A 21,649-nucleotide genomic window follows, 5' to 3' on the forward strand; every position below is an offset into this window, starting at 1 on the left:
GTATTTTACCTTTCTGTGTGATCCGTGATGATAAGCTGTTATGTCTTGTTGTCTAATGTTATGATTAAAAAGTGAAATTGTAAAAGTAAGCTTGTCAAGTGAAGAATTTACATTTCAAGTAAGTGTCCTTCTAGTACGAATTTCAAATTTAAAATATCAAATGTCAAAAATTTCAACTGCAATTGATGTCCTTATAGTAATCAAAGATGGATAGAGTAATATCTTGAACAATGGATCACAACATCTCATGTACCCAATTGCTGTGTAAGTCCTTGTAACAAATAACAATGCAATCATTATAGCAGATGTAGCGAGGAATAAAGGAAGTACTAGGATAACAATTCAGTACATGTAGATTTTGCTTTGATGATGGTAATAAAATAAATTGTATGCCTCAGGTCTAGAAAGAGGTACATTATTGCAAGTTATGTGGTTATAATCTATACGTTAAACATTTCTAGACAAGATTATAATGTGGGAAGGAAAATGAAGAATAGGGGACATTTTCATAGGGCATTGATATAAATGTTGGCTATTTGCACAACCGCTATATTTAAACCCATCCTTCATGTTTAGTATACTGTACAAACGTAGCGCAGCACATCAACAAGAGGACGATATACGCCAACAATTCCTAAAATAACTTATGTTGTTTGGATTTCACAACATAATAAGTTCTTTGCTCACAAGTCGTGTCTGCACACACGGGGATACGTGCCACCCATCCGACCTCTAGTATTGTGATTACAGACATAACAAACATCACAAAAATGGTTACTGAGTGTTTTAAGATACTACAACACAAAACTTACTCTTAAGATTTTAACGATTCTTCAACTACATACATATCTTGTTACATGGAGGTCAAAAACATGAGTTAGGTACACATAAATCAGTACACATGCAATTAATTTTCTATCCATTGAATTGAAATTGCATGCACTTTGATAATTATCCAACTTTGGAAAAAAAAGTTCATGTATAAGACCCCTCGCAAGCTTAAGGTTTCATCCAATCACCGTCAGATTGTGAGCTATTCAAATCTCTTTTATCAGTGGTCTGTCTGTTAAACTGTTTTGTCTGTCTGAAAAATATTCTTAATATTTTCAAAAAAATTAATTGCTAGAATCTTTTTCTCAAATTTCAGAAATAGGTTCCCCATTAATTGTCTTTCCGCATGCAAATTACATTTAGGTATCAATTAGTAAACATTGTCAACATAATGTTGCCAATTATCTTTTAAAAAAAGTTAAATTTGTCTTCAAGGTTAATGCTTTAGACACTTTAGTTTACAAGAGTGGGAAATTCATATTTTTTTTAGAGGACAAAAACTATTTTTATTGAGATTATTTTAGGATGTAGGTGCTTCTTTACAGTAAGTACAAGGAGTAGTGTCATTTGTTGCCATGTTTCAGCGGATATGGGATGTAACATATTGCTATAGTTTAGGAAATGAGTAATGCTTTGTATTGGAGCAGGGGTTTAGCTAGTTGACTGAGTATGGAAATTGGCATTAGTGTTTGTAGTAAATCAATAGGGTTGTAGTGTACATATCTGGCGTTGTAATTACAGCCACTGACCAATGGCCTGGTCCACTCAACTCGGGTTTGACCTCAGTTTGACCCTGGCTGGCTGGAGAATTCACCATTCCTGGACACTGATCATAATGATCCTACTTCAACCAATGATATAATTATGGTATTTCTGTCAATGGTAGAATCGTTGTCGGTTGTTTATGGGCTCTAGTCTTTGAGAGTATGGCTGTTTTCAGTATCTGAGATGTTTCCATTATGACCAGCAATGTTGTTCTTCTCTTGGCTAGATACCCCTGTTACACACATTTACATAGTGTTAGAGTCAAATGTCTTCTTGTTGTCATCGGATACATGTCTAACAGTGTTACAGGGAAGCTATTCAGTCCTAAGGGATCCAGAGAGCTGCTGCTTCATCCGATCAGTCAATTTCACACTCATTGTAGCAGTGTAATGGGGAACTAGGGTAAAGGAAAAAGCTAGTGGCTCCATGTGAGGAATGAATCTTTGGATGGAAAACCTAAATCTGCACAGAAGTAGATAAAGATCTAGACGCAATGTGATCCCACGATTCCACAAAATGAGAAATACTCCATATTTTGGCCCAAAATGTCTATGTGGTTATATTTTCACCAATTCATCACAAATGACTGTCCATAGAATTCAGTGTAAAGAGTAAAGTGGAGGCAATAAAATCTAAGTGTACCCCATTCACAGAAAATGAGAATTTCCTGAATAGAAAAGGGCATTTATGTCAATTTATAAGCATTATTACCTTTCATTGTAAAAGTGGTGTTGCTACTGGGCCCCTGACAGCTTTGTTCCTTCAGCCGTGTCAGTGTAAGTATGGAGGGTATGTTATTGGATAGTCTCAGACCTCAGTACCTTCAAAGGGACAGTGATAAGGGGTCAAACTTCTACACACTCATTTTTCATGTAAACAAAGAACCTATCACAGGCTATTGTTCGGTTTCACCAGCAAATATGGGACACCCTATCTGAACCAGAACATAAATAAACATTTAGTCTTAGACTCGGTTTGACTGACACCTGTCACTGTAAAACCACTATAGAGATGAGGGTATTTTATGGTTGTTTTTGCTTGTTTTACTATATTATCAGCATTTTGAGGGAAGGAGCACCTGTTTTCCTCCCCCATACTCCTACAAAGTTGTAGGACAGGTGTCAGAGTGTACCACAGACCAGACGGCTCTGTCCATATCATATTGGCATGTACATTTCACTCCAGGCGTCACATTTCACAGGCTTCAGCTGATACTGGGGTACTCTAGCAAAGAAATGCTGCCAAGAGTTATGTGCCCCTGATAAGATAGGGGTGTGAGGTCATGACCTTTTGTATCAGGAGTAGTAATATCTCTGTAAGGTAATTATCTATACTTAATGGAATTTTCCCAAGTACACACGATTAATTGGTGTATAGATTTTTGATGTGTATACAAGAGAAGTGATAAAATTGGAATTATCGGCTATGGATGAAGCTGAAACACCATACACCACTATCACAAATACATCTTACATAATTTACATGAAAACTCCCCCTGGATTTTCACTTTTTTATGCTGATTAAAAAATGTTTTATTACGATTTTCTGTGAGTTTGATTGATTAAGTTAATTGATTTGATTGGTAGTATCATGAAGCATCTCAAATATGGCTGGTTTTATTTTGTGAATTTTCCTGATAAGGATAATATATTGCTGTGTAGTTGGTATGGGATCAGTGAGACTGGAGTTGTAGTGTAAATACTGTAGGGCTATCAACACTTTATAAAGTGGATAGTGATGTATTTCTACGGTAAGGTTGTGTCTGACGGATGGACGGCCTGACAAATGATGAATTTACGACACCTCTCTAGGGCACCATCACTTTTTACTGGAACAACTACAAACACATTCCTCATTAAACAATACATTCATTTTCCAAATGTTATTCATAATTAAAGCTTTTCCTGAATTGGAGGTGCAAAGCCTGTATTATAAGCTATCTTAGCTTGTGTTGTACACTGCGTGATTATGCCTTGGAGGAGTCTTGCCTGGTACACTGTTTGTTTTATATTAATACAGTATAACTTGATGTGTAATTTGTCGTGTAACTTGCCTAAATCAGATGTCACCTGGAATAGCATATTTGGCTGGTATAGCCAGGTTTATGGATTATACATGTTATAAATACTTTGAATTAAGAAGAAAAATGTTATACAATTATGCTGGAATACACATCAAAGAATAACATCTTTTAAAAAAGGGGGCTGTTTTAAATAAGAGCTTTCCTGGTATTTCTTTTGAATGAATAAAAAAATGAACACCTTAGAAGAGATAATTATAATTTAGAAACTATCTAATTATATTATTACATTAAATGTTATATGTTAAAATTTATCACAACAAGTGAGTACCTTTAGAAGGGAGATAACTCTGAACATGTTATGATAACCTCTGAAAGCCTCTACACATAGATACAAGAAGAATTAAAGAAATGGTAGATTCTTCACTATACATATTTTCCTTGTAAGATGTTTATTTGATGGTGGGTCTGTATTGATGGTGGGTCTGTATCTACATAGTATAAGTGTCAGCATGGAGATGTCTTAAATCAGTGAAGCAGAAGTTGATTGGTCCCCACAGGAATTAGCAGTCTTCTCGTAGTAAGCTGTTTCCTCCGATCACTAATTGTGACATGTTGAAACTTTGATGCTGTTAATGTGCTGTGATCTTGATTGATAGGAATTTGATTGCAGAAGTTGGCTGTTAAGGGATCAATTGTCCCGCAGCCAATCTACATATATATAGGTACATATTACTTCTTCTTCATTACAGATGGCAAAGAGGAGGATAAAAAGAAGTCTTCCACATTGGGTCGATTCTTCCGGAATATTGGATTGCGACGATCTGGAAAAAAGCACTCGTACAAACCACATAAAGGTACGTCTGAGCTCGCGTAACAGGACGTGACAGTTTCCAGGGCAACCATTGGATTAGTGCTTTAATGATATCTGTATATTCTACCACTTAATACCACATTAACAGCATTTACATTTGGATTTGCTGATACTGATCTAAAATTTGGGTCAATTTGTTCTAACTAGAAGATAAGATAAAGGCAGATATTTGTAGTAGAGAAGAAATCAATGTCAAGTATTGAACAAAACAATGCTTATTTGACAATTTAGAATGAAGAATTTATAATATCAATGTTCTGTCTTTGTGTTTTTCGAAAGGATTAAAAAGATGAAAGAGACCAAAAAAAATTCAGGATACAATTAAACGATTATTTTCTTTTTTCTACAGGGGACCCAAACGCTTATGATATTACAATGGACGATGATGACCGCATGGCACTCATGTTGATGGTCAAGGAGGGCAAGATTACTACAGAGCATGCCCTGCAAGTGGTCAGTGGAAATTGGCCGGACGGCACAATTGTAGGACTGACCTCTCATTAAATCTCACTGCTTTCTCTTGTTTTTCTTTGCTTGTTGTGGGAATCAGAGATTCATATCAAATTTACACAAAAAAAAAATCATAATTCCATTAACTCTGAAAAACTTAACAGTGTGGCTATTTATAATACAGATGGAGTAATCATCCTGAAATATAAATGTATGAATTTCAATTTTGATGCAAGGGTCTTAGAGATTCTTCTTTTCTTCAAAAAATTCACAGAATCCCTAATCAAATGAAATCAATGAAAGGTACTTGAATAAATTGATTTTGATAAAAGGATTTCATCTTCCCATAAAACGTAAATGTCAAAATGGCCATGGCTCAGCTCATTTCTGACTGATGCAGCCCTTAAAAATCACAAAAAAAAAAACATTTTTTTCCATAAAATGTAAAATCATAGCATTCAATATTGATCTAAACCATTACAATTTCTTGTCCTTGCCATGATAATTGAATGATGGTGACATGTAGTCTGTCCATTCCTATAGTGTCCTATCCTGTCCTGTCCTGCATTCATATATGAAGACATATCATATGTCTTTCAGACACTTCTACAAAAAATTCAAGAAAACTTTTCACCCAATAAGTTGACACATATGCTGTAAGTTCTTGTATATTCAGCGATGTATCAAATTTTAAAGAATCAATATATATTTGATATGAATGGTAAAATAAACGCACAGCAATCGTATTAAGACTGACAATAAGAATGATGAAATTGATAGCTATTTGAATTTTCTATGTTTCAAAGTGTTTAAGGTCAGTATTTATTCCCATATAACTCTATGTTCATATTTTTCATCACAGGTAAAAAAAATACGAGGAAGAGAGACGGAAAGACATAGAACAGGTGAGTTGAGCGACTTCCTGAAATTGGTCAATTTCCTTTTAAAAGACAGTATAAATCAAACGTATAAAACTGACAGCTTTGTGGTTACTACAGATTCTTATATCACCTGACTTAAATTGTCTATTGTCTCTGACCTTGCCATTGTAATTTTGCATCACCTATCCATTTGTTGTCTCAAACAATTATTGTTATTGTTATATCTTAAGAAGTCTAAGATTCCATATATTGGTCCCAGTTGAACCTCATTTACTGATAAAATTTTGAGATGAATGAGAAAATGAAGATGAAAAAATAGAGCAAGGATTTTATCTTCTTGATAGATTTACTACCGACACAATAATTGATCCCACAGAGAAATTAGAGGAGATCAAATGTACATAACAAGGTTATAGTAGAAATCTCTCGGGAATCTTTTAACTGTCTACACATTTATGTTATCACACGGAAAAATCTATACTATGTATTTCAGAGGGAGAAGGCCATGAAAAAGAAGAAGAAATTACCTAAGCCTGTAAAATCCCCATCAGCTACCTGTACTGGTGAGTACTTCAAATTGCATAATGTAAAAATACTTATTATAGCAGTAGGCCTAGTTTTATTTTAGTGCTTTTTGTACTGAAAAGGAAACACTAATTTATGTACAGCACTAAATTGTGTTAAAAGAGTATTTCCAGTATTGAACCAATGAGTTAATTATAATTTACTGTTTTCGCATTTGTGCTTATGAAGTGCAAAATTTCATATTCAGATATAATCATATTCAATGAAAATCTGTTAAAATTTCATGATTAGCAGCAGTACATTATCTTGACTCTTTTCAGGTTCAGCTGCGCGCTGTGAGGTCTGCTCTGGCTATAAGGGTTCCCCACACGACCTTGGCTACCCTGTGGGCAATGTTTGTGTGGACCCCACACATCAGATGGAGTATAGCCAGCACCGTCGTGTACACAGTGTGGGACACATCGACCACGCCTACTCACCCCGGTCCCCAGAGGGCACACGCTCACTGAACTGTACCCCTACTCACTGTGCCATGAGCCGATCGTCGGCAGTCAGTACTCCTGTCAGTTTCTACTCCCCAGGACACCACCCTAAACTTTACTCCCCAGTATTCCCACAGGATCCACGCCTGTCGCACTACCAGTGTCGGTCCTGTACACATCACCAGCACAGCCCCGCGGGGAGTGTCCCGGGGCGCTGTCATACAGCCCTGGGTGTGCGTATCAGTCAGAGTGGGTCATCCTCTGGGGGTGGCGCGGGACGACCTATCACCTGGTGGGGAGGCCAGTCGGTCAGGATCATGTGTGGACCATTCCCCCTCCACTACCTCCTTTGATTTAGTCTCCTCTGAGTCGGAACATTCTATAGACTGTCAATCACATGGCCACGCCCCCCATAACCATGCGGCCAATCACAGGGAGAGTGGCCACTACCTCAGTAATACTGGTGCAATATCTACAAACCATGGAAACAAGTCGCCCCACGGAGTTTGGCAGAAAACCAATCGGGACACAAATAGTCGTAACCATGTCAAGGTAAGATAATTCTGTGTGAATACCTTAGTTACAGAAAACCAGTCGGGACACAAATAGTCGTAACCATGTCAAGGTAAGATAACTCTGTGTGAATACCGTAATTACAGAAAACCAGTTGGGACACAAATAGTCATAACCATATCAAGATAAGATAACTCTGTATGAATACCGTAGTTATAATCACAACCGTGTCCAAATCAGAAAATGCTGTCGGCTATTATACTTACAACAACCAATATAAGTTCCTTAAGATCCTATGCATGACCATAGATATCCCTGAATCACATTCTTTCTCAAACAACCATTTTATACCCCCATCCTTACACACACACAACAAATTCAGTTAGGGATAGAGTTTTACTGGGTACAAAGATTGTCTTCCCCACAACTACTTAAGGAATTTCAATGAAACTTTGTAGCAATGTGGCAATAATCATTATTATGGGGGTGGGGTGGGTGTAGGCCTTCTGTTGGCCTCTAGTTAGCTTCTGCTGTTTCATAGTTTTTGTAAAAAGGTGTCCAACTGGGAATTAATGTTCTTTGATGTATTAAATCTAATGAAAAGCTATGTGTCCCAACATATTTGGAATTATTACAATGTTTATTAAACAGAAGAGAAAATGTAATTATCGCTTTTAAATTTCACTGACTGCTATGCATTCTAAAACAAAAATTATTTTTTAAGTCTTTGGAAATTTTGAAGTATAAGCATCCAGGTCAAAGCTGAAATACTGAAAGAGACAATACCTAAATATTTGTGTGTATACCACCTATATTTGTTTTAAAAAAATGTAGAATAAATAAACAGAGTAAATCTGCAGCAGTTCTTGCAATTTTAATCATTAACTGTAGTGAATTATTGCAAGACAGAAAAATCTCAAATTTGTTATTTGGATGAGAATTAAGAAATCTATGGAAGAGATATGAATTAAAATGTTTTTTAAAAGGAAAAAAATTTTTTTTTTTCAATTAAGCTGAAAATTAGTAATTTATAAAAAGTAATGGTTGTTACAACGCTATGGCTGTTATTGATCCAATCACTTTGTTATGGTAGAGAGATGAGTATTTTGATTTGTTGAACCATGTGAGATGCATTTTGTATTTAAAAACAAAAAATAAGGAAATATTTATTCATGCTTGGTTTTCAGATTTGTGTTTGTTGTTTTGAGATTTCTCCCCATTTTCTATGAATCCTTTTTGAACATTTGAGTGGCTGTGCTTTGATCTAATTAGTTTGTGAAATGTGTTTTAGATGTCTTGTTACGTGTAACTCCTCAGTCCATACATCATTTAAAATCAATAGTTATCACGTTATGATAAAATGCTGGGCATGACCCTGATGCAAAATTCAAAACAACTTCACGCAATCCTTCCGACATTCCTGCACTAAACATGACAGTTGTTTAAACACTGCTGTAATATTGGTCTTGATGTGGACACATAAACATGTATGACTCCCCATCAGGTTTTGGGAACTGCTCCAACACCAAGTTCCCCCAGTCCCCAAATCTATGGTTCTCGCCTGATATTGTACCCGTGCCTATATTTGTAGTGAAATGGCTAAGTAACCATGTCTGCCTGTGTGTTGTATAACTTATATTGATTGGAATGGATGTAACACTAGTTGTAGTGCTAGCATTGCAGAGGACATTAATCAAATGATGATGAAGCGTTTTGTGCCTTTTTGTTGAATTCCGCTTCACCACGGCTATTGGATCTCGTCAGATGTGTAACATGCGCTGGGTTTGGGCAGCAGGCGTTTTTTATTTGTTTCCCCCGTTTATAGTGGCCCTTTAGGGACAGATTGACGACTGTCATTGATGAATTATTCAATCTCCTGTACATAGTGATAAACCAGGCCCGGGCACGGACGCTACTACTGTAGTCCGTCAGCTTATTACCAGATTAATGAAATCTATATGCTTCCTCTCCACTTCATGCCAAATGGGGGGGAAGTGGTCGACCATTTGTGGAGAGTTATAGTACAAGCTGTAATTGTTCCGACAAATAGGCATCCTTTAGATATTGTCATCTATTCACTAAGGCCCATTTTCTGGACACTAGGAATAATGGGTGTTGAAGGAAGAGCGTTCATTGTAAAGATATGTGCACAGGGAACTGTAGCCGGTGACAATGTATTGGGTTTCTGAATAATGGTCTGGTAACTATTACCCTAATGTACAGTCCCATTAACCACTAGTTGTGATGGTATATGTTTCTTTAGGGGTTTTTAGTCAGAATTTTTGTCACTTCTACAAAAATTCTGGTAAATTTTTATACACTTACAAAAGAAAAAATGTGTTAATATTTTTTCCCCTAAATCTTCAAATTAAGATATTTGAAATAAATAACATACAAATAGGCAGGCGAAAAAGTGAAATACAAGTAATTACTATCTTCCACGTGCTTTAGAAGGTTTTTGTTTTGTTTCATTAAGGAACAAGAAAGACATATGTGATTGTACTTTTTAAAATAAAAAAAAGTCCTGTTCATTATTTAGTTATTATACATGTTACGACTTTATTTAGCTATTTTGTAAAACAGTTTGATTCAAATGTCCAAATGATGAAAAAAATATAATAACAGAGAATTGATATGGTTGGAACTGTTGTTCGTCTTGTGCAAGTTTTAACTTTGCATAAAGATTTGTATATTTTGTATGTAACAGGAAACATTGGCAGTAACTGTAGGAGCTTCACCGAAGTCTGCCAGCTCTGATAGTAACCATAGTGCTGACTCCAGTGGTCTGTGTAAGTATAAACTCACTCATATACCATAGGTCAAGGTCATATGTTATATCTACTCTCAAATGGAGTTAAGGTCACAAAGCTGTTCATTGTCTTACCTTATGTAGGCCAATGTCACCAAGATGATGGTATCTACTCTTCCATAGAGTCCTAGAGGTCAACTGTTCAAAGCTGTTAATGTCTAATGTAAGCTAACGCACATGTTGATATTTATTATCTCATAGAGGTCATGATCAAAAGCTGTTAATATCTACTGTCTCATGTTTGTCAAGGTCACCAGGATGTTGATATCTACTCAAGGTCATTATAGTAGTTATAGCTTTGTGTTGGTCAATGTTAGCTTTTACTCTCATAGGTGTCAAGGTCACAAGGATGTTAATATTTACAGCCTCATGTAGGCCAAGGTGAAGATCATTATGTGAGAGGTCAATACTAAATGTGTAGGCTAATGATTGTTATACTGTAAACAAACTCTTTCACGGTTACTAAATTTCACGATTTTAATTTCAAATGAAGTCTGCTGATATTCAAAAACTTAATTGAAATAAATTTCAATAATATCAAAGTAAATAATAATTCGCAAAGGTCAACTTTAGTGTGGTATACATTAACCAACACTGAGGACTTAAAAAGGAGAAAAGTTGTCACTTGTGCCAAATGCATTAGGTCTTTGACTTAGTGTGAGAGAGGTAACAGAAGTTTTGAGTAATTCCCTGGCTGCTGTGCAGTAGGTAGACGTTGTGTAACGGCCTAGAGAAGGTCATGGTGTTACAGCTGTGAAGAAAGTGAATCATCGATCGTTCTATACACAATACATTAATGTAACATTAATAATAGACACACTAGGATAAATTTGGTTTTATTGTGAGCCTAAGAAAAATGATGTCCTTGGCTAGTTTTTAGCTCCTCGTCACATATGTAATTTTATTGTAAGCTCTGAAGAGGAAATGTCCTTGGGTGACTTAATGGTGACACTATATAAATTTGATTTTATACCTTTTACTGTGAACTGAAGTAGTGTCTAGTGTGTTTATCCATTTGAGTAATAAAGCCACTTTACATGGGAGCAAAAAATTTCACTATCCACAGTACAATTATATTATGACAAAACTTAAGTAGTCTTCATATTTAGCCTACTTTAAGTTGTTGTTGTCGGCTATGATTTGTCGCCAATTTTGAATGTCAAGGACAAGGTCAAGGTCACTTAATACTCTACACCAACTTTTTTTGTGCATGATTTACATTTAAGAATTTTGAATTTTGTAAATTAGAATAGCTTATCTTTACAAATTAAAATCTACATGATTTATATTGATAGGAATTGCCATTCAAATTTTAATCCGTGAATATTAATATTCACAAACTTATTTTGAAATGAAATTTACTAATGTTGAGGTCAAATTTTCTGTTTCTTCTATTCCAATTCTGCATGTTATAGAGCTTTCGGGATTGTATCAATAATAACTGGATGCTATTGATTATGACACCATTATTTTGTGAGCATGATTTTTCTCTGAAAAATATGACATTACCTACACACAAGGGTAGATAACTCTTTTAACAAGCAAAGATAGAATTGTGATGGGATGCTCACTGATGTAGAAATAAGGACATTCTTGTTTTTTGACTTATTTTATCAACTATCCCCTAGTTACCTATACTTACTCATGAGTATTGGTTTACAGGTAGTTACCGTAGTACCAGCCCCAACACAGGCCAGACTGGGGTGTCTGTGGAGGAAGTCTCTGGCTGTGGTCAAGTGTCCTATGTCCAGGCTCATAGTGACTTTGTCCCGACCTCTAAAAGTAGGGACGCCCTCACGTTGCAGGTCAGTTCTGTAATTATTTTAATGCTACAAATTAAATAACCATTATTATTTTTCACTCTAAAAAAATAAAACTCAACCATTTAACTTTAGTACAAAACTAACAAAACACGGATTACATCTCCCTTCTGTAACATATATAACTCAACCATTTAACTGTTTTTAGTTTTGTACCAAAGTTAAATGGATGAGTTTTATTTTTGACAGAAGGGAGATGTAATCAGTGTTTTGTAAGTTTTGTACCAAAGTTAAATGGTTGAGTTTTATTTTTGAGAGAAGGGAGATGTGATCCGTGTTTTATTAGTTTCGTACCAAAGTTAAATGGTTGAGGTTTATTTTTGACAGAAGGGAGACGTGATCCATGTTTTGTTAGTTTTGTACAAATGTTAAATGGTTGATTTTTAGCTCACCTGGTCCGAAGGACCAAGGTGAGCTTATGCCATACCGTGGCGTCCGGCGTCCGTCGTCCGTCGTCCGTCGTCCGTCCGTCCGTCCGTCAACAATCGACTTCTTCTCCATAACCGCTGGTCGGATTTCAACAAAATTTGACTGGTAGAATCCTTATGGGCTACTAACTGAAAATTGTACAAATGATGGGGCTGACCCCCCAGGGGCCTGAGGGGCGGGGCCAAAAGGGGTCAATTTGGCTATTTCCATATGAACGACTTCTTCTCTTAAGCATGAGATTCTGCAATGGTAATCGTTATAGGGTGGGGATTAAAATGTACAAATGATGTGGCTGACCCCCCGGGGCCTGGGCGGGGTCCAAAGGGTCAATTTGGCTATTTCCATATAAACACTTCTTCTCTGAAACTAAGCATGAGATAGCACTCATAATGCAATGGTAGTATCGTTATAGGGTGGGGATTAAAAATTGTACAAATGATGTGGCTGACCCCCCGGGGGCCTGAGGGGCGGGGTCCAAATGGGGTCAATTTGGCTATTTCCATATAAACAACTTCTTCTCTGAAACTAAGCATGGATAGCACCATAATGCAATGGTAGCATCGTTATAGGGTGGGGATTAAAAATTGTACAAATGATGTGGCTGACCCCCCGGGGCCTGAGGGGCGGGGTCCAAAGGGGTCAATTTGGCTATTTCCATATAAACAACTTCTTCTCTGAAACCAAGCATGGGATAGCACCCATAATGCAATGGTAGCATCCTTATAGGGTGGGGATTCAAAATTGTACAAATAATGGGGCTGACCCCCAGGGGCCTGAGGGGCGGGGCCAAAAGGGGTCAATTTGGCTATTTCCATATAAACGACTTCTTCTCTGAAACCAAGCATGGGATAGCACCCATAATGCAATGGTAGCATCCTTATAGGGTGGGGATTCAAAATTGTACAAATGATGGGGCTGACCCCCCGGGGGCCTGAGGGGCGGGGTCAAATGGGGTCAATTTGGCTATTTCCATATAAACGACTTCTTTTCTGAAACTAAGCATGAGATAGCACTCATAATGCAATGGTAGTATCGTTATAGGGTGGGGATTAAAAATTGTACAAATGATGTGGCTGACCCCCCGGGGGCCTGAGGGGCGGGGTCCAAAGGGGTCAATTTGGCTATTTCCATATAAACAACTTCTTCTCTGAAACCAAGCATGGGATAGCACCCATAATGCAATGGTAGCATCCTTATAGGGTGGGGATTCAAAATTGTACAAATGATGGGGCTGACCCCCCGGGGGCCTGAGGGGCGGGGTCAATTTGGCTATTTCCATATAAATGACTTCTTCTCTGAAACTAAGCATGAGATAGCACTCATAATGCAATGGTAGTATCTTTATAGGTTGGGGATTCAAAATTGTACAAATGATGTGGCTGACCCCCGGGGGGCCTGAGGGGCGGGGTCAAAAGGGGTCAATTTGGCTATTTCCATATAAATGACTTCTTCTCTGAAACAAAGCATGGTATAGCACCCATAATGCAATGGTAGCATCCTTATAGGATGGGGATTCAAAATTGTACAAATGATGGGGCTGACCCCCCGGGGGCCTGAGGGGCGGGGTCAAAAGGGGCCAATTTGGCTGTTTCCATATAAATGACTTCTTCTCTGAAACTAAGCATGGTATAGCACCCATAATGCAATGGTAGCATCTTTATAGGATGGGAATTCAAAATTGTGCAAATGATGGGGCTGACCCCCAGGGGGCCTGAGGGGCGGGGTCAAAAGTGGCCAATTTGGCTATTTCCATATAAACGACTTCTTCTCTGAAACTAAGCACGGTATAGCATTCATAATACAATGGTAGTATCCTTATAGTGTGGGGATTCAAAATTGTGCAAATGATAGGGCTGACCCCCCGGGGGCCTGAGGGGCGGGGTCAAAAGTGGTCAATTTCCATATAAATGACTTTTTCTCTGCAACTTAACATGGGATTACGCTCATAATGCAATGGTTACATCCTTATAGGGTTTAGATTCAAAATTTTGCAAATGATGGGGCTGACCCCCCGGAGGCCTGGAGGGTGGGGTCAAAAGGGGTCAATTTAGCTATTTCCATATAAACGACTTCTTCTCTGCAACTAAGAATGGAAGAGCACTTATAATGCAATGGTCGCATCCTTATAGGGTTGGGATTTGAAATTGTGCAAATGATAGGGCTGACCCCCGGGGCCTTAGACGGCAATAGATGCGAGGTCAAAAGGTCAATTAGGCTACTATTTTCATATAAATTACTTTGTCTCTGAACCTATGTATTGGATAGCATATTTGTATGGTATCAATAGCATCATTGTATGGTTGTGATTCAAAATTAAACTTTGGGAGTCAATTTTGCTTATTTTTCTAATTGTCAGAGTCTTGTGATAATTACTAACAAAAAACCAGGTGAGCGATACAGGCCCTCTGGGCCTCTTGTTATTTTTGAGAGAAGGGAGATGTGCTTTGTGTTTTGTTAGTTTTGTACCAAAGTTAAATGGTTGAGTTTTATTTTTAACAGAAGGGAGACGTGATCCGTGTTTTGTATAAGCCTCCTGGAGACCTGTGGAGAGGAGTACTCAAGGGAAAGACTGGCTGGTTCAGAGTATCCTGTGTAGAACCTTTATACACAGGAGAAACTGCTCTGGAGCCGTGGCTGGACCAACGCCCAAACAAACCCAAAACTGTACAGGAAGTGCTGCATGTCATAGGGCTAGAGGTAGGTTGTCATAGAAACAAGGCTATAGGGCTAGAGGTAGGTTGTCATAGAAACAAGGTTATAGGGCTAGAGGTAGGTTGTCATAGTAACAAGGTCATAGGGCTAAAGGTAGGTTGTCATAGAAACAAGGTTATAGGGCTAGAGGTAGGTTGTCATAGAAACAAGGTTATAGGTCTAAAGGTAGGTTGTCATAGAAACAAGGTCATAGGGCTAAAGGTAGGTTGTCATAGAAACAAGGTGCCTAGAGGTTACTTATCATAGATATAAGAGCATAGTATGACAGGTCATGGTTGTTATGGCTTCCAGGTCATTAGGGCAGATTGTAGGAGGAAATAGCTGCCTGGCTCTGATTTCTCAAAACAAAAGTGCAGAAAGGTATGATTTATTTTTATTAACCAGGGTTTGCAGACTCTTATCAACTTAATTGTCACTTATTTAGTAACATCATGCAGATCATGGTACAGTTTACTCCCATAACATGAGAGTCGACTGGTCAGCCGTTTTTTTTATCGGACGTTATTTTGCTGACTGGCGACTCTCATTTCCGAAGGGTCATTTCTTTGATGCAGCTTCCGACGTCAGATGAAGGCAGAAGGAAAAGTGCAATAATATCAATATTTCTTGCTCTAACAGTGATAACATTGATGTGTACTTTTACAGTTTAGGTATTAATTATTCCATTTATCTAGGAAAACCATAACTTGAGGCCTCATAAAATAGTATTTTAGCTGATTAGATATGACGAATCCTTTCCGTAACATTTTGACCTAGATTTAAATATGGCGACTGGTTACGACAAAAAACGGAACGTGAATTCAAGCGGGCAGAATGCAAGTAAAAGTTACTTTGCAATTGGTTTTTTTGGCGAGGTAATCACCTCGCCATTGTGATCGTGGTTGCAAAATTCTCTTTCAGTCAATTTCCTCAATATGATTGGCTAAGAACTTGCTCGCAGATACTAGCGCTCCTAACGGCAGTGTATTCAACAACTTTGATTTTACCGGGAATTTTAAATAGCAAATTTTGAATATGAAAGTTACTGAAATAAGCGTATCTGTAATGTTGAAATAGGGTTAGTAGATTACTGCTTTCATATCCTTACATAAACTTTATCCAACATGTGTATTTTCACTTACAGTTTTTAGACTTTTCGTATTACAACGCATGAATTATTCCCATTTATCTACTCGGGAAAAAAAGATAATCCATATTTCACCTAAAACCATGGATTTTTGTTCTTTGAACTTGAAGGCCAATAAATTTCAGGCGTGATAAAATAGTATTTTAGCTGATTAGATATGACGAATAATCTTCCCTTTCCGAATATTTACCTCATCATAAACATTTTGACCTAGATTAGTTAAATATGAGGTTCGACTGCTTTCATCAAATGTAGGCGCTACGACTGATAAAAAACAATGTTTAGGCATTACGTACGTAATTTCAAGCGGTTCGTATAACTCAGAATGCAATGTAAAATTTCTTTTTTCATAAACGGTTTAGAGGCATTAAAAAAATGTTTCAATTTCAAACGTGGAAGAAAACTTTGGTGGGACTTCGCCGCAATTGTTTTTTTCTATTTACACCGCCGGATCTTTGCCGACTTTTCGCCGAAGGGTCATTTCTTTGATGCAGCTTCCGACGTCAGATGAAGGCAGAAGGAAAAGTGCAATAATATCAATATTTCTTGCTCTAACAGTGATAACATTGATGTGTACTTACAGTTTAGGTATTAATTATTCCATTTATCTAGGAAAAACCATAACTTGAGGCCTCATAAAATAGTATTTTAGCTGATTAGATATGACGAATCCTTTCCGTAACATTTTGACCTAGATTTAAATATGGCGACTGGTTACGACAAAAAACGGAACGTGAATTCAAGCGGGCAGAATGCAAGTAAAAGTAAAGGCAGATCAAGCGTTTTGGGGACTTTGCAATTGTTTTTTCTATTTACCGGCCGATCGCTTTCATCATGAAGTTTGTCTGGGTCATGAAAGTTTACGTTAGGAGATGTAAATATTTGTTTTTAAATGGATTTTACGGCTGATTTTGTCAAAATACTTGTTGATTTATGAAAAAGAGGTAGGTATTTGACATTGATGACGATTTAAATATGATTTAAACGTTTTATATTGTCATAATCCAAACTTTGAAAATGTTGTCCTCAGCATCAGGTAAATGGCCTATCGGAAGTTAGAGGTTAGACACGACGTAATGTTCTAAAAGTGTTTCGTCGTGCTATACCTCTAACATTGTTGGAGTAGGTACAGTTTTGTTTGGTAATAATGTAATATTGTAACAGAGTTCTATTACAGTATCATTATATTGTTTCAGAGTCTGGAGACAGTTTTTATCCAGAATGGATTTGATGAGCTGGACACTTTTGCTAATGTTGACGAGGAGGACCTGGACGTATTGGGAATATTTGATCCTCTCATCAGGACCAAACTACTGAGTACAGCCGACCTCATCAAAAACACACAAGGTACAGACACTAGCTTAGACAGCTGCTTATGTCAATGCTTAATTATGATCAATTAGTTTCAAAAATTTTAATTTATAAAAGTGGAACTTTTCTCGTCTTAGTCAAAATTGAAAATCTTTCGACTCATGAAAATAACTGGCTTTATATAATACAATGTTATTTAATCATCTCTACTTTGACTGTTGCAGACACACCTACATTACAATGGAAGTTTCCCCAGAGTCGGGCTGGACCTCCAGTGGCTTTTATCAACAAAGAATATCGACACGGTACATCTTATGCTCCTAGTCAGGACTCTGGGTGTTATGCAAGCTTTGAACATCTGGCTCATCGAGAAACTTACCCTACCTCGAGTGAGCTCAAACAGCAGTATGGTTTACATTCCAACAAAGAGAACATTTCCCCCGGACCCAGGGCTGGTCCTCTGCGGACCTCGCGGGGTCACTCGAGTGTGGGCAGTCCTGGAAATTCTGAGGATTTAGATAGAAGTGATAAGGAATATACAGCTGAGGACCGCGAGGTCAGTGAAATAACAAATAGTGTGGATTGTCCGGCACCCACCAACGATCTATCGAGACACTCGGGTGATATGGTTATCATGTGTAATTTTGCCGGAACACAAACTACTCCTACTTACGGGAAATCCAACTGTGATAATTTATCTAATAATATGTCCTCACCCAAAGCTCACATGCGCCAAAGTAGTAGCACCAATAGTGATTTTGTGTCTTCTAGTCAATCCCATGAGGGAAATGTGTGTTCTCCTGGGCATAGTACACAGCCATTTCCACGCAAGTTTGTTCCCAGACAGGACTGGAATAGTCGAGATGTTCAGGTTCAAGTGATGTGTCCTCTAGGAAGCCTGAACCTGAACGCTGATAGTGTACAGGAGGGTGAGGTGCCACACTCCCATGTAACACACCATACACCCCCATCATCCTTAGTGCTCAGTAGCCCCCAGGGGCACAACCCCCAGGGGCACAACCCTCAGGGGCCTAACCCTCTGGGTCAACACCCTCAGGGCAGTAGTAACCCTAATGAGACAGGAAATGTTGGATATCGTAGTATGTCCCGCCCAGACGACGGAGGGTACCGTAGTGTAGGTCAGTTGTCACGGAGACCCATATCAGCAGACAGGGCTAGTGTCAAGGCCACCAAACCAGAGGAGCCGCCTGAGTACCGAACAGTGATGCGTTCTCTGCTCAATCTCATCACATCCAAACTGCTGTCAGAAAACATAGATCTTGCCTTAGAACCATATTCTACAAAGGTACGTTATGTTTGGTGAGGAACAGCAGAAGATTTTAGATTAAATAGGATTCTTAAGTTAAAGGAGAAAAAAAAATAGTTTGTGTGTTTTATATATTCAATAAATGGAAAGGGTTTCAGGAGGGATTTTGAAATTTTGAAGACCATGTACTGGGCATTACAAATATTGTATATCAAGATATTCTTTGATTATTTAAAAATTAAGATCATAAAACTGAATTTATGCCATTGAATATACTTTTTGGCTTTGAATTCTGTGAAAATTTCATGTATAAAGACCTAAAAGAAAACTGCTTATAGACAATTCTGTGTTTTTTATGATGTTTCTCTATTATTATATTGTAGACGGGGGAGTGTGGTATTCCTCCACTCCTGGTCCAGAGGTACGCAGACGAGCTGAGACAGGATCTGGTTAGTGTGGCCCTGGTGGTAGATCAAGTCCGTGTCCAACAACTGTGTAGCCGACACAGACCAGCGGTCAGTATTTAGCTTCTATCAAACATTTTTTTACTGGCAAGGTTTATTCTTTCTTTAGATAGGGTTTTACAAAATCGTTTAAATTCTTTCTTTTACAACATTTCTATGAAGTTTTATGCATGTAAGAGACCGATTTAGAAATCAAATAGTTACGGGCCCAATTAAGGAAATTGAACAATGTCTTTAAAATCATCCTCTATTGTCGGAATGAAAAAAATGTGCATGTTTAATCTTCAGCTACTTGCTGATATGTCCTTAAAAATTCAATTCTTAAAAATGTATATAGATTAACACCATCATTAACAAAGGGGAGACAACCTAATTTTTTCCACTTTTCTGTTCATCATAACAGGTGCTGTCACGTGATTTGCCTGAATCTGCTGCAAAGGCTTGTGAGATCAAGATTGCATCAATCCCCGAGTTCTTTACGTCTATCGGCCTTCCAATGTACACCAATATGTTCCTGGAGGAAAACCTCACAGCAATGGAGGATTTACTTCAGCTCAATTTCGAAGACATTCGTGATATCACCCGTACACATGGTAAACATGTCAAACGAATCTCTCATGCACTAGATTGGGTACGAACACGTATCTCGACACTGAGAAAGACTAGCGCTAAGGATGCAGCTGTGATGGATCGAGTGTAAAATAAGTGGAAATGTGTGTTCATGTGTGGTTAAATATGTTCATGTAAGGTTTAACATCAGTAGTTATTCATTCATGTGAGGATAAACTTCATTCATATTAGAATGAACCCTTTGAGAAATATACGAATTAAGTGACAGGAGTACTATCTCTTCATTGTTGTAGGCTCAATCCAGAGTAATTCTACAAATTTGCAAAATGATTTACTTCTTCATACAAATTTTGTGTGGTTGTCTTTTTAAAGTCCATTGAAATTTTATGGACCTTTTTACTAAGAATATATTTTCCTTTTTTGAAGGAACGGTTTTATCATCTTGCATTTTACATATTACCCAGTATTTTTCACCCTGGTTCAACAGTCTTGCTGTCGTCTGTCCCATAATTTGGCAGTAGTTTAATATATACCTTCTAAACTTTTATCACATGGTTGTCGATTTGGCAGTGTTTCTATGGTTGTAGGTTTCTTGATCAATTATTTACAAAATTTGGAGATTACATATTCTCTAGATGTACAGGAATCTCTTTTTACCTGTCGGTTGAATACTGCTGAATATTAGGACTCATTTTTTGTGCTAAAGACCTTGACATAGTAAACACCTTGACATAGAGAAAAACTATTTATTTTAAATGTCAGAATATTGTATTATTCTTTAAATATTTATTATGTAAAGGCGTGGTTGTAAGAATGGTTGTTGTACAAGTTGTACATTGCTATAACAGTGAGGTTGGAAACACTCAACCATATCTGTATAGATCACCATCAGTGTAAATCTATTTTAAATCTTTCGATAACAGTACAGAAAACTTTTAGAGTGTTGTGATAATTTTCAGACTTGTATTTTCCTTAAGAATTTTCCCCATTACTTACACTACATGGCCATGTTGGTTTGTCAAAATCAACACTTTATTTCACTCAAAGTAATTTTCCATGACAGTACAATATATAAACGTTTGATGGTTGATCTGTAATGGCTGATGTTCCGGGTAGATTATATATGTATGTTGATGTCTGTGTGTTGGGGGTTTGTTCTTGCCTCTGCTATATATCCCAATGACCTTCATAAAGGTTATTGTAATTATGTGTATACGAGTCAATGACACAACCATCTTATATTGAAATCTGTATCCTTTATAACAAATATAGCTTTGTCATTTATTTGTTGCGGTTACAACACTCATTAAAGTTATGGAACTATATACACATGTGTTTGACTTGTTCATTTCTATCAGACGAAGTCAAAATGTGTTGACTTTGGTGCAATCAAATTTTAATGCAATTTACTTTTGAACAAACGAGTGCGATGATAAATTAACCTACAGTAAAACAATGTATAGCATGCACAAAATGCAGCAAGTACTACCATAATTTTTGTGCAAAAGTGCTCGCACAAAAATGCAGTAAGATAAGATTACAGTGGACCCGCGATAATCAGGACGCCGATAGTCTGGAAAACACACAAACCGGACTGAAATGTCAGGGAAACGGATTTACATAAAGTTATTTATACTCACTAGTTCGGAAATTCGGATTCCGAATCCGGAACTCTATTTCGGAACGGAATGTAATTTTTGTTGATAAATTCCCGCAATAATCCGGACAAGTTGTTGTCGCCACGTGCCGAGAAAATCAAAGGTCAGCTACAGTCATGTGTAAAATGCACACTGAAAAATG

General features: G+C 37.5%; 1 protein-coding gene across 1 annotated transcript; it reads left to right on the forward strand.

Moving 5' to 3' along the window:
* Positions 1-2,378: 2,378 nt before the first annotated feature.
* Positions 2,379-21,174, forward strand: LOC138330730 (SAM and SH3 domain-containing protein 1-like). The gene is given in 15 exon segments (XM_069278254.1): positions 2,379-2,468; positions 2,655-2,765; positions 4,290-4,473; positions 4,840-4,975; positions 5,806-5,845; positions 6,315-6,384; positions 6,667-7,091; positions 7,093-7,380; positions 10,049-10,130; positions 11,813-11,955; positions 14,899-15,096; positions 17,434-17,584; positions 17,773-18,854; positions 19,199-19,330; positions 19,683-21,174. Coding segments are annotated over 15 exon segments (3,429 nt in total). The 3' UTR covers positions 19,980-21,174.
* Positions 21,175-21,649: the final 475 nt, after the last annotated feature.

Source organism: Argopecten irradians, chromosome 9, assembly GCF_041381155.1.
Source record: "Argopecten irradians isolate NY chromosome 9, Ai_NY, whole genome shotgun sequence".
Taxonomy (NCBI): Eukaryota; Metazoa; Mollusca; class Bivalvia; order Pectinida; family Pectinidae; genus Argopecten; species Argopecten irradians.